The sequence below is a fragment of the Bacillus rossius genome, chromosome 3 (assembly GCF_032445375.1).
Source record: "Bacillus rossius redtenbacheri isolate Brsri chromosome 3, Brsri_v3, whole genome shotgun sequence".
NCBI classification, from domain to species: Eukaryota; Metazoa; Arthropoda; class Insecta; order Phasmatodea; family Bacillidae; genus Bacillus; species Bacillus rossius.
The window spans coordinates 35,587,285-35,601,956 of record NC_086332.1 but is presented as its reverse complement, the minus strand read 5'-3'; the positions used below and the strand labels follow the sequence as shown (position 1 = coordinate 35,601,956).

General features: G+C 37.8%; 1 protein-coding gene across 1 annotated transcript; it reads left to right on the top strand.

Annotated features, from left to right (window-relative positions):
* The first annotated feature begins 1,416 nt into the window (after positions 1-1,416).
* On the top strand, positions 1,417-13,947 carry LOC134530517 (mitochondrial E3 ubiquitin protein ligase 1-like). The gene is made up of 4 exons (XM_063365402.1): positions 1,417-1,594; positions 5,803-6,008; positions 9,792-10,190; positions 13,053-13,947. Exons 1-4 carry the CDS (start codon positions 1,487-1,489, stop codon positions 13,360-13,362), a joined length of 1,023 nt encoding a protein of 340 aa, XP_063221472.1. The 5' UTR covers positions 1,417-1,486; the 3' UTR covers positions 13,363-13,947.
* The last annotated feature ends 725 nt before the right edge of the window (positions 13,948-14,672 follow it).

Sequence of the window (14,672 nt, the reverse complement as noted above, 5' to 3'; positions counted from 1 at the left end):
ATAATTAAATACATTAAAACCATTGTTAAGCCTTAAGCACCCAATTACCAGGTGTTATATTTTAATTGGGCACCTGGAACATGTTTTAACTGGTAATAGAGTAAATTCAATTAATATAAGTTTTTTTACGCCGACTCACAAAGAAGAGAAAGTGTTTCTTCCTTGCGAGGCGGCCATGTTCGGCAGTCTCCAACCACTCCGCGCCGGGAACAGATGTGTGTCCGTGGGCAGCATCCAAGTTTTCTTTCTTTGATTATTTTATTCTGTACTAAATCCTTAAATTTAAAACCTTTTATTAATTCACCGCTGCCCACGTCGACTCGGCGCGTATTTTGCGGAGCCGGGCCTATCCCGACAGCCTTCAGTGTGATACCGCGCGACGTATCGTATCACAGAACGTATGGTACTGGCCGACTCCACGGAAAGTATTTATACTTAAGGACGCCGTGCATATGCCTGCCGGCTGCACACACGTAAGTGTTTCGCCGAATTTAGGAGCCCGCTCATAGAGCCCCCCCTTCACCCGTTAACTTTCGGCGCTGGCCGTCTCCAGCGAGCATCGATCCACGTCCCGCGAGACTGCCGCGGTAACCATTGTCACGTAGTGTTGTGTTTAGTGTTGGTGAGAATTTTTGTAGCGGTAATGAACCGTGGAGCGGACTTGTAGAGTGTACCGTGTACCCACATGAACCCCCGGTGAAACTCCCAAATTAAATGTATTCTCGCCAACTCGTATATCATTTTCCGTAATTTCCCCTTCTCCACACGGCCGAGCGGCCTTCACAGTCAAGGTAGAACCATTCAGGTTACATTCAAGCCGTGTACCTGGCGGGGCACGCGGGGTAGAGTACCCACGACCCCACACCAACGGCCTAGCAGCCCGCTAGCCTGGCGCCCCTTTGGACAACAAGAGCATCGCGATGTCCGTAGCACCCGTCAGGTACCCCCCGGGCCTTTCACAGAGGTCGGGTGACGGTAACCACAATGCTAAATATACCGAACTAAATATTAGTAAAATATTAGTTTATTTAATATTGTAAATTCAAATTTAAAATACAATTTTTAGTTTATACTATTTTTTGTGTAAAAGACTATGAAATTTATTCCAAATTATTTTTGCTATCACAGAGATTTATTTGGCACATCAATACGCTTGATATGTCCCTCGGTTATTCTGTCACACGGAGACGACTTCGGCACCAATTTGTCAAATTAAATTTAATTTGAAAAACAACTTCGAGCAGTTCACAACATCATAAGTGTTGCAACCAAACATACACAAACTTTTGAAGGATTAATAAATAATTACAACTGCAAAAAAATGCCAAAATTCATTTTCGCAAGAGTGCTAATGAGGTAAGATCAGACTCTGCCGCCAGAATGCACTGCTAACGTGATTCCCATTTTTTGTATTTGAGGAAGTGTTCTATTGAGCAAGTGTTTGAATCCACATCCACAGACTTATTAGTTTAATTCTGTTTACAGAATGGTTGATTTTTGGAGTGAGGCGATCGCGCTAGGTATCGATGGTTTGATTTTTGGAATATGCTGCAAAGTCTACTTACGAAATAAAAATGCTTTACGAGCTGTAGAGGTAGGTCACAGTGTGTAAACACTAGGGTCTAGGTTAGGGTGACCAAACGTCCCGTAAAAACGGGGTTGTCCCGTTTTTTAACGATCGTACACGGGGTCCCGAAAAAGTCTCCCGGGACGCCTAAATGTCCCGTATTTACGTTGGGTTGATACACTTTTGTAGCGCCTTTCCTCGGGCCGTCTTCCCCTCTCCTCGACAGTTGAGCTCGCCCATTCTGCAGGCGGCTATCCAACCGGAGTCAGACAAGTCAGTGTGGCTGTGGGTGTGGGTGTTTGTCTTGTTACAAGTGTTTGTTTGATGCATCTCATATTGTTATTAATTACTAATTATGTCCAAGCGTCAGTGCAAGTTTAAGGAGGAGTACTCTAAAGAATGGAAGTACATTAAAAAGGGACGCTATGACAATGAAGCAGAGTGCACAGTTTACAATACTGTTTTTAGTATTGCTCATGGTGAACGTTAAGATGTAAAACAACACATTGCATCAGTGAAACATACGAACATACTGAGTGCCCCAAGTAGCAGTAAGTCTCTTGAAAATTATTTTATAAAACACGATTCAAATGAAGAAACGAAAGTTAGAGCTGCTGATTTAACTCAGCCCTTTCATACTATCAAGCACCACAACAGCTTCAGGTCAAATGACTATCAGTAAGTTAAACAGCGTTATGTTTAGTGACTGCAATTGCATGTAAGTTTAGCTCTGCCAGAAAAAAGCAGTCAGCTCTGATAACTGGTGTTTTAGCTCCATTCAGATTGAAAACTAGTATTGAACAGATGAATAAATCCCCTTTTTATGGCATTTCAACTGATGCAAATAATCACAAGGCTGTAAAAATCTTTCCTTTTGTGGTTCAGTTTTTTGACATAAATGAAGGGATACATTCAAAGTTATTGAAAGTTACTTCTTTGCCATGTGAAACATCAGATGAGATATCTAGTTTCTGCCTAAATTGAATTGATGGGTTCAAGTTAAATAAAAACAGTTGCATTGCATTTTGTGGTGATAATACAAATACAAATTTTGGTGGTTTGAACAGAGAGGGACAAAACAACGTATTAAAAAAAATTAAAAACTACTTTACATTGTGGTATTGAAGGTGTGGGTTGTCCTGCACATATATTACATAACTCCATATGTACAGCAGCAGATAGATTAAGCTGTGACATTGAAGGTATTATTGTCAAACTCTTATCTTATTTTTCTATATACCCGGTGCGAACAGAGAGGCTAAAAGATTTTTGTGAAATGGTCGACTTGTAATATGGCACTAATTTAGCACATTCAAAAACTCGGCTGTCTTTGATGCCTGCAATAGAACAAATTTTAAAAATTGTTTGATGCTCTAAAGGATTTCTTTTTAAGTGAGAAAAAAGCTCCAAACATTTTGTTAACATTTTTTAATAATCCTTTAATCCTTTAAGTGAGGCATACATTGTCCATAGCCAATTCAATATTTTTCAGCAAGGAATTAAAAAGATTGAAGGAAGTACAAAAAGTGTTATGGAAGTTAATGATGTATTGGAATCTACTCTCACAGCTTTGACCAGAAGAAAAGAGGAACTGTTCTTATCATTTAATGTAAAATCCATTCTTAAGCGTGGCAGTATTATGCAACAAGAACAAGACAAAATTAACTTCAGAACTGAAGTTAATGACTGTTATGAAACCTGCATACAGTATCTTGAAAAATGGAGTGTACCATTCTCTACTTTCTCAAAGTTTAAATGAATGCTTTTGAAAGAGATCCCCAGTTGGGAACAAATTTAAGAAATTATTTGTTACTTCAATGAAAAAAGGATTGCAATAAATGATACTTTGCTAATTGATCAACTGGCACCATTAGTGGATTTTGTAAGTGAAAAAAAATTAAAGAATGGACTGATGAAGATAAAAAACCACCTCAGTGTCATGAAAAATGGGTTTGTTTTTTTAAAATGCATACCAGGCCAGAATAGCACTCTGAATTTTTGAAGATATGCCAGTATGTGTTTGCGATCCCTGCCCATAATGGTAATACTGAAAGAATCTTTTCGCTTAAGAACATTCAATGGACGGATGAAAGGAACAAGATGGGAGTGGATACCCTTTCTGCAATCTTGCAGGTACTCTACAATTTAAAAATGGACTGTTCTAGTTTTTACAACTTTATATTGGAAAAGAATGAGGTTTTAAAATTGGCTGGAACAAAAGAAAAATATCCCCAATTGAAATCCTAAAGATTTTTAACATAACTTTGACTAACAATTTTAATTATCTTGTTTAATTATGTTTTGAAGTATTATAATAATAATTACTTATAATAAATAAGTATTTACTGCAAAATTGTGGTTTTTATTTATTATATGCCTCACAATTTAAATTAAATTACATATTCATAGGTAAATTGAAAAAGAGTTATAGGTCTCAAATTAGCAAACAAGAGCATGTTTCAATGATTACGTCTTGATAGAGGCCCCTCGGACCACTCCTTTAGCTGGAGGGTATTGCCCCCAAACCCTCCTTGGATGTGTCCCGTTTTTTTCAAGTTTATGATTTGGTCACCCTAGTCTAGGTTAACATTAAACTATTTACGGTACTGGATTCGTATTTAAATCCGAGTGTTAAGGTCGTGAAGCAAAATGATGGGATGTATGCTTGTATTCAAAACCTTGAAGTAAAGTGGTTATCTTAATATTTTTTATATAATTTCTAAAATTGGAGTTTTCTAGCAGTGTAGGTTCTGTAGAGTAGGTGCTCACCCAAAAAATTCATGGTAATTTGTGTCTGGTTTTACGTAAAAAATAATATAATTCCGAAAGTGATGTTTTTACTACAAAAGATTTTCCTTTCTTTACACTGAAAACATCATTTTAAAATTCCTATTGGATTCTGAGAACTTACAGTTTATAGGTTCTATTAGGTAGCCTGTGCAATGATGTGGCCATCACCATGAGCTTTTATTGAATTGAATTTACTATTATGCATTTAATTGGGCTTTCACCTAATGACAAGGATTTCTCTCCTTTCACTTACTTCCCCCCCCCCTTTTTTTTTTAAAAATTTTCTCATATTTTTGCATCTTCCACCTCTAGCATCCCTTCATCCAGCACATTCCATTCCATTCCATTCCATTCCATTCCTGTCCTGCCAAGGAGAGCGTTCCTACCCCTTTCCGTTTGCCTCCATTCTCTCTGGAGCTTCCACACATGATCTCTCCACCCTTTATACCTACCTCTGTTTATCCTAGTCGCCAATTGCCCCCCCCAGCCCCCCCCCCCCTTCTTTTCCTTTATTACCTTATACAGTCTAACTAACCTTTCCACCCTTCCCCTCCCTTGTAATGCTTCCCACCCTAACTCCTTAATCAACTCTTGCTCTCCCCTTCTCTACATACCTATCACCCACCTTGCTGCTCGTATGGTGCACCTTCTCCAGCTCCCTTGCTTCAGTCACTAGGTAGGTATCCCAGATCATAGTCACATACTCCATCTCTGGCCTGACCAATGTAGATTATGCCTTCTCCCTCCCTTACCTCCTCCCTGCCCCTATAAGGTCCTGCCAAGCAGCCCCAGCGGCCTCCTACCCTTACTCACCACCTGCTGAACCTGGTTTGCCCATTCCAGGTTATTTTGCAGGGTTACCACTACGTACTTCTACTATTCTGCCTCCTTTATCTCCTGCTCTTTCCACATGCATACTTCCCTTGTTACCTTCCTCTTCCTCGTAAACCTAACCACCTTCGTCTTTTCAACATTCAGCGACACACCATTCTCCTTCGTCCAATGTTCCAGTCTTCTCAAGTCACCTGACAGATGAACCCCTTCTCCCACCACCTCATTCACTATGCAATCATTCGCAAGTACTCTCGTGAACATGGCTTTTGAATTAACAAAATGGCATTTCTTTCATAATTTCAGATTCCTTAACTGATTTAGGTAATAAAAGACTGCTATAGGAATATGTAATTGTGTTCGTACATAGTACTGCCAGGTACATAATTTATTGCTTAGTCACTATATTCCATATAAATATTTTTTTCTTCAATTCATTTTGGTCTTCTGTGTGATACAACCCTCAATTTATCATCATATTATGACTTATATTTTTATCCCCTCGAAAATAACATGTAATAATTTGCTACAAGCCTAGCAGTTAGTTTTTATTGCAAATTATTTCATAAAGTACTGTAATCTTACAAGTTTTTATAAATTGTTTTATTTTGCAGCAAGCTCCAGTCTACGATGTTTCTTCGAAACTGGAGGACATTTTGGATCAACAGGCCGATAAAAAGTTTCCATATGTAGTCGTAAGAGGAAAGGTGAAGGCAATTGGTCCTCCAATCAGGTCTCAGAATTCTCCAGAGGTTTATGGTGTCGTTCAGAAAGTGAGTCTGAAGGAGCACCTGACAGCAAGAAACTCAGCAGGATTTTGGTATGGTTCACGTAATCTCTTATAGTTCTGTAAGCTACATTAATAATGAAATGTTTATTCTAACATTGTTTCTAATATATTCTGGCATAAGGGCATAGCATGTGTCCTAGTTATTGTCTGTTTGTGCATCCTGCTTATGTCTTAATAATCGCAAGAAGCCAGTGAGAAATGAACATTGTGCTTTGGAAGGTGAAGTGTCAGTTAGACCTGCTGTAAATATGAGCTGAAGATTGCGCCTGCCAATCACAGTGTGTTGATCCACACTGCTTCCAATGCCACTGATGCCTGGTAGCGAGACAAGTTCCGAGGCTCTAAAAGAGTTGGCCTAGAGCATATACATGTAGCTTGTAAGCAATTTGTTAGTTACTTCTGAACTTATCTGATGAGAATTTTATCTTTTATGTTCATTTAAGTATGTATTTAAAATTTTAACCTCAAAGCATTATAAAAAATGGTTTGTATTTAAAAACAAATAAATTTGTTACTTCCTGTTTGAATGTTCAATAGCCCATACAGTAATGATCAGCCTTTGAGCCACCCGACCTAATCAAAATTAACCAATTTTGTTGGCATCTGCCGATATGATGCAGAGATTCTGTCACCTGACAGATATCTTATCAAATCAGGTGCCTAAGCACCATCAGCAGATGGTTAACACTGCAGACTGTAGGCTTATTGTGTAAGAGGCTTTTAAAGACTATACATTTTCAAGAAAAACTCATGATGGCATAAAAACAGCCTTAGTGGTACAGATTGAGTGTTTAGGCTACCCATAATATTTTATGTGGGGAAAAAATTAAAATTATAATTTCTGAAAATCAATACAGATGTGATAAAAGTGACTAGCAGGTAAACAAGAAAAATTTCCAAAGAATTTTAAAATTTTTCTTTTCTCTAACATGGCATATTTTAAACAAAGTTTATGGAAAGAATACAAAAATCCAAGAGAAAAGATACCTAGCCACCTTTAAATATTGGTGAAATTAAGTAAGCTAATATTGACTAGAAGCAGTTAACTAATACAGATTTTGTCTAAGACTGCTGAGTGCTCAGATAATTTAATTATAGGTCTCTAATGTGTAATTTTACACAAAAAATTGGAATTAACATAATTTGCATCAAAAATAAATTTCTTTAGGCTACATAGTAATTGCAGATAGAAATGTGTTTGGTGATGACTAAAAAAAATCAATAAAGTAAATATTGATGGTTACAAAACATTTAACAATCGCTCCACTATAGATGGTAATGCAAGGAGTTCATCTATAAAATTCATCTGTTACAGGTGTAGCAACATTTATTACAATAAGAACTGACAAATTATGGAAGTTGGGCAGATAATGCAAACAAACCAGTGTGACCTAAATCAGTGAAAAAACATCTAAATATGTTGACTTAATAGCTTTGTATATTCAAAGCCCAGCATCACAGCTATGTCAGTAGAACTAATTGAACTAATTGTATTTTCAAGTCATAATTTTTGATTTAGTGCAATTTCTTTGAAATCTTTGCCATGTAAGCACTGCATAGTGTGTTGTGTAAATAAATTTATCACCCAATTGTAAGTGCTGGGTATGCTGGAATGTTATTCAGCAGTTAGAACAGAAGTTTGTAACGGGTGGCACTGTATGTTTAAGGGCCCACAGATCTGACTAAAGGCTCTCTCACACTCGCCACTCACCTCACGATTACTTTGTGGGCTCTTAAGGCGTCCCACACGCCTGATGTCTGCAGCTTACGGATACATGGCCAAGAACAAACATGAGATCTCTGTAAACCATTTATTTCCATGTCATGCTACATGCTCTCATACACAATTAACTTATAGCTGTTAAAAAGCCCTATGGCATGAATCCATTTTTAGTTGGTTTGGGGGGGGGGGGGGGGAGGCCTCTGAAAAGAGTTAAATATTATTACTTAAAGCAGTCTGTCTTCCGAGGCATTTACTGAGGATATTAAGAAAGCCTTGGATATAAAACAGAATTACTAGTCGGTGATAACAAGCGATGAAGTCCCTAGATTGCTGGCACGTCCTACCTCGGGCTGGGCTGGAAGAGTGCGCTCACTGGGGCTAGTTAGCATCCCCACGTCAAGTCAAAATACTGTTACAAGTACTTCTTCTAAACATGCCGTAGTTCACTGCTTCAATATAATTTTTGTAAATACAGCCCACTTCGGGTTGGGTATATTTTTGGGTCTGAGCGGCTCCGTCCTTGTTTAAGTCGTAAATCAACGCAAATAAATTACTTGCGTATCTTAGGCAGTCTGCTGAAAACATATAACCCTTGGGGAACAAAAGTATAGACAATAACAATTGAATATCATTAAGGGCGTGTGGCATTGAAGTGACTGAGCATCCGTCCCTCTTTAGAGGTTGTGGGACACTATTCAAAAACGGCTCAAGTCTTGTGTACTGTGGCGGAAACTAATGCCGGCAAAGAATGGAAATGGTCAGGAAGGTGAGGAATCGTATCAGGCTCCAGGGGACAAAACCTCTGGTTGACGTCAAAATATCAGTAATGTGTAACAAGGTTCACATGGTAAATACTCTTTGACTAAAATTATGCTAGGTTCTCTCACAAAATTTTTATTTTGGGTGTTTCCACAAATGCTTAAGGCTTGCAAAAGGATACTTAAGTTACATGTTTCAAATGTTTGTTTACAAGAACATGTAATTAGTAGCAAATGAAGAATCCTACAAGTAACAACTTGTTCAGAATGTCATCAGTACCGTGTTTTCTCGCATGATTGTCGCACATTTTAATCTAAAATCAAGTTTGAAAAGTAGGGGTGCGACGATTATGCGGGAAATATTTTTTTTTTTTGGGAATGTTATTCATAAAAAAAACCGTTCGTGGAAAGTACGTTTATTTAAAAAAAAAGGGGGGGGGGGGGAGTATACAAAAGCACGCCAAACAATTTATATTAATAATTCATTAAAAAAAAACCTTTCTTCAACTTTAAATAGAAAACCCAAACTGTAACGCGAACACAGGCCACTTGAATCTGTGATGTGGACTTACGCGTAACTAATGCGTAACATTGGTACATTACTACGAAAGAATGTGGGCCATCAAATGTAGTTAACTCGGCACTTCACAGAGAGCGCGCGCTGCATGCAATCGGCGAGATATCGATATTCGACTACGTGCGCGCACTCTACACGGGAAGCAACATAACCAAACATGAATGATGCCAGCTAGCGCTGGCTACATGTTCATAAGCTGTACACTGCGGCGACGCAGACGATCAGATAAAGGAAATAATGTTTAAAAACATCTTTAAAAGAAAATTTACACGTTACACAACTTCGTATTTCCGTCAATAAAATAAGTGGTAATGTACGAATAAATATTAGAAATATACTTTAAAATACATTGTTTTATACGGAAAATATATCTACATGATACACTGCGGCGACGCAGACGATCAGATAAAGATAATAACGTTTAAAAAGTCTTTAAAAGAAAATTTACATGTTAGACAACTTAGTATTTCCGTTAATTAAATAAGTAAGTGGTAATAACGGAAAAGATACCTACACAAAGCACTCTGCATCTAATAGCGGGACCAAAAACACCATTCAACGTTTAAGCGAGAAGTTTTTTATCCCAATTTTGACGGCCAAAAATATAGGTGCGACAATAATGCGTTAAAAGAGGGTATTTTTATATCTAACGTTCAACCCTCGTGTGGAAGTTAGTTCTGAAATGGCTGACCTGTGAGCCTTAAAGAAGTTTGTTATGTCGTGGCAAAAACTCGAGAGTTGTAATTGGTGTTCAGGTCGGACCGAGAGCAGACCATCCAGGAAAACTACAAATGCACGCCGTTCGAGCTGGAGTCCATATCAACGGCGGACTGGGGGAGCGTGGAAGTGGTGGAGCCGCTGGAGGCAAACATCCTGGACTTGGACACGATCGTGGACCGCTTCGAGCCGACCAACAACACGTTCATCAAGGACCTGGCGTCTTTCTTCGTGGGGGTGCACCAGCGGGGGCTGGAGAACAAGGAGGAGATGCTGCAGGTGGGCACGATCCTCACAGGCATCGGCGAGCTGGGTCGGCTGGGCGCCGACTCCCGGCTCAGCCTCATGCCGCCCCGCGACGGCAGGCCCTACTACCTCACCACCATGCCCGTCACGTCGCTCGTGCGCTCCCTGGACGACCAGATGCGCACCTACAGGTGAGCGTTCCCGCCAGACTACATCCACAATGTGCTGTACATCCACTTTCGGGCTGTGTTGCTGTTACAATGCTAAAACATTGGTACTGTTAAAAATGTACATAAATTTGAATAAACACAATTTAAGATAAACTTTTCTTAAAAAAAAAAATTTATTTACCTTCTGCTGAAAATATTTAACAACAGTGATTGGACAATACAAAAAGAAGGGGGGAAAGTCTTAGCATTAACGTAGCTAAATCGTTTTAGTTGGACACATGAACCAACACAATGCAGTAAAATCCAAGAAGGATTTGGCTACGGATGATTATTAGCAACTATTACAACTACTACCTGGGGTAATGCATGATGGTTAGTAGAGCTTTGATACAGTGTACTTAAATATCTTATAGGGATGTGCGAGTACCCGATATTTTCGGGTACGGTTCAAATCCACAATTACCTGAACCCGGAATCGTTGTACGTACATGGATTCGAACAGTATTACGATGTATTCACAAAAGTTATAAATTAATTTAATATGGCTCAAAAATACTAGCAGTGAAAAATAAAATTGGGGCTACTATTACGTAAGTATTTATAATATGATGTATCATAGAAAGATATGTAAATTAAATAATTAACACAGTGACATTAAAAGAATTTTGAGATTTTGAGAGAACAAACTATAATTATGAATTTCGTCGTATAGTAAACTATAAACTAAAATCAATTACATACCTACAAGAAAAAAAGTCTTGGCTATTTATTGGAGAATAAATGGTTTCGTTTGCTGAAACGTTTATAAAACTTGAGATTTCCCTGTGGCATGCAGTTTATTACGATTGAGTTGGAGAATCGAATATGTTTTGGGTTTCATATTTTAAGTGTTTATTATTAATTGAGTTTACATAATTATAAACATTTCAATCTCAGTGTAATAAATAACTGCCAGTAGTTACAGTTAGAAAAAAGAGAGCACACATTTTTAAATTAATAAGTTATTTTTAATTATTCTGTGCTTAATATTCGGAATCAAATTCATATCTCAAATATTGCCAGGGATTCGAATCGGATTCGAACCAAACTGAAAATCAAGGATTCGCACATCCCTAAATCTTATATATATTTTTGTGTTATAACTAGGGATGGGTTGAGTACACATTTTTATCGATTCCGATACCGGTACCGATTCCTAAATTTCGATTCTCGATTCCGAGTCATTCCAGTTTTCGATTCCTGGTAATTCTGGTCACATAATTAAAACTACTTAAGAATTGAATGCATTACATAATGATAATAACATGTATAAAGGATAATTATAAACTTAGGATTAAATGTTGAGGGTTTTTTTTTCAATTTCCAGTGAAGAAGCATCTTCACATAAAGTTTGTTTGCTAGTAAGTACTAGGCTGTGCACAAAGAAGTTCAACATTTAGACAGGGTTCTTTAACAGACGATAACGCCGATAACATAACATCTTTGTTCAAAATGGGTTCAAAGGTAGCACTACTTTTTTCTGTGGTACCTTTTGACTTAGTTGGTGACAGTGCTGTAAACAAAAGTTTGTTTTTCTTCAAAGACTATTTTTTCTGGTAGTAATGTGTGCCGGGATTTCAAATGCTTCATTAAATTGGTTGTAGATTTGTAAGTACCGCTCCGTGAAATTTGCGCACTACCATGATTACAAATTGCATATTTGTCATTTTCACTATTGATGCGAAAATGTTCCCAAACTTTAGACATGTTGATACAATATCAGACCATTCGCATCGTAATTTGAAACGACAGTCGGCGAACATTTTATTTTTACTAACAAACTAGCAAAACACTTGAAAATAGTTTTAGCAAAACAATATTTGTGCCAAATAAATAGCATAAATGCGCAACAATTCACAGTAACCTCAATAGCACGACGGTGAATTACGCCGTAATTCACCGTCGTGCTATTGAGGTTACTGTGAATTGTTTCGCATTTATGCTATATATTTGGCACAAATATTGTTTTGCTAAAATTATTTTCCGAAATTCACCGTCGTGCTATTGAGGTTACTGTGAATTGTTGCGCATTTATGCTATTTATTTGGCACAAATATTGTTTTGCTAAAACTATTTTCAAGTGTTTTTCTAGTAATTATTACGGTTTTCCTTTGCAAGAAATAAACACGAGCCTCTGTTGGCGGTATGGCCAGAGAATTCTTTAAAATCGATTGTTGCTTTCATTATACAATTTGTCCCGTACGCAACGAATCGATACGTTTCGACTTGACTTTATATTTTATGGCCACCAGAGATTTTGTGGAGGCCATCATCCTTGAATGGCTCACAACTAAAATGGTGACGACACGTGATGTGGTCTCGTTTCATAACCGTCACTTTCTTCACAAAAAACAATGGACTTTTCTTAACTGCAAATAAAATTAATAAGTCTTTTTACAATTTATTTACGTCTAATACATGAGTGAGGAATAATGTTCTTCGATCGTGGAGTTTTAATTAGAGGTTAAACATGCCCGGTAACATTGTTTTTATTTATTTTTATTCGTATAAAATTAATATTTAATAATAATGAGCATTATTAGGAATTTTATGCGCATACGGCAGGTAAGATATATTAAAATAAGTAAGTAAAGTTCAGACGAAAATATATTACTACTGTATTTTCTTAACTTAACCGATTCCTAACCTACCTTGCCCTTTTTTAGTACCCGATACTGAGTACCCAAATTTTTTAATAATCGGTGGTATCGAGGAATCGGAGAATCGAATCGACCCATCCCTAGTTATAACAACTCTTACTGGATTGCATGTGTATTTTAAGTTTATGGGGCTTATGTTCTTGCTTATTTAAATGACTGTCCCAGTGTGGATGTGGTGATGCAGGGTGCTGATGGTGGTGTTCGGAGTGGCTGGGGCAGTGATCCTGAGCCTGCTGCTGCGGCGCTGGTGGCGTGAGCGTGCCAAGCACCGCAGCGAGGCAGCTCAGCGCAAGGAGCGGCGGAGGGGGGCACGCAGCACCGAGGGGCTGACCGAGTCGCAGCTGTGCGTCGTGTGCTGTGCCAACCCACGCGAGACCATCCTGGTGCCGTGCGGCCACGTTTGCATCTGCGAGGACTGCAGCGAGAGCATCGTGGATGCCTGCCCCGTGTGCCGCACCGCCATCGAGAGCAAGATGCATGCCTACATCGTATGAACCAGCAGTTTCTCTCTCTTGAGCCGAGTTGCCATCTTCCTGGCGGAGATCCAACCATTAAGTGCAAAAGTCTTTGGTTTTTAATTGAACTCTGTGTGTGTGTGTGTGTGTGTGTGTGTGTGTGTGTGTGTGTGTGTGTGTATATATATATATATATATTAAATTAAAAGTATATAAAAACAAGTGTGTACATTTGTACCTGTAATATATTTTGTTCCAGTTTGTTGAATTTCCAGAATGTATAAATATAAACGTCCAGTCAGTTGATTCGCAAATGAAAAAAAAAAAAGTGTAAACATAGTATATGGTCAGTGTTTCTGAAAAATCTGAAACAAACATGGTATTTAAGCTGATTATACACTTTGACAGGATGCTGCTATTGTTTCATTCCAGAAAATAAGAATTACTAATCTGTAGAAAACGCCAGTTAACAGTTAAGTGGTTTGATAGCATTTCTTTCTGCTGCAACTGACTACTTGTAGTAGGGTTTTTGTGCTGCATGAAGAAAGTTCTAAATTTTTTACTGAAAATTATTTCCAGAAAACACTAGTTTTGGTATTAAATAAACTGGTTCTTCCATGTGAATTTTATTTTTACTCACACCTTATCCAATGTACCGTATTGGTCCGAAAATAGGCCGACCTTTTTTGCCAGTTTTGTCAACCTTGAAATCTAGTCTGCCTATAATGGTGCACTAGCCAAAATAGTATAATTAAACACATACATTTCAAGGAGAATCACTTATGGCATAAAAATGTTATCAGATATACAATTCATTGACCTTAAATTACACGTACTTACGTGGAATTAGTAATATTTCCAACTTAGAAATTTAGTAAACACACTTAACCCCAATAACGTATCATATTTTAAGTTAAGTACAGAGATGTGGTCACTTGTAGCACACAGCTTCTAGAAGCTGAGTCTGGTTATTTTTGAACTGTATTTAACAGGCTGCAGTAATTATATTTGCTTGCAAAATGTGGTATTTACACTAAACAATTAGTAAAGACAGCAATTTTTCCGTAAGGTTATTTACTGTAGTATGCTTTATTTACTCTTCTACCACAGGAAAAACAAAATATGGGCAATTGGCACCAGTGTTGGCAACTTGTAGTTGCTACACGAATAAACAAATACCGTTACATACCAACAGTAACAAGAACAATAAAATCTATTTGCAATATTGGCTGTTTTATGGTTGATTCATACACGTTTTACATGAAACCATTTTGGGTTTTTTACATCAAAATTAAACGTACTGGTAAATGATTTTACGTCACAATTTCTATGAACTTAGAAAATGTAGC

Bases quoted from the DNA above. Each gene is read 5' to 3' on its own strand.
- LOC134530517 (XM_063365402.1), top strand. From the start codon at position 1,487: ATGGTTGATTTTTGGAGTGAGGCGATCGCGCTAGGTATCGATGGTTTG. The intron at 6,009-9,791 runs GTATGGTTCACG...ATTGGTGTTCAG, and splicing joins AGAAACTCAGCAGGATTTTG to GTCGGACCGAGAGCAGACCA. The intron at 10,191-13,052 runs GTGAGCGTTCCC...GTGGTGATGCAG, and splicing joins GACCAGATGCGCACCTACAG to GGTGCTGATGGTGGTGTTCG.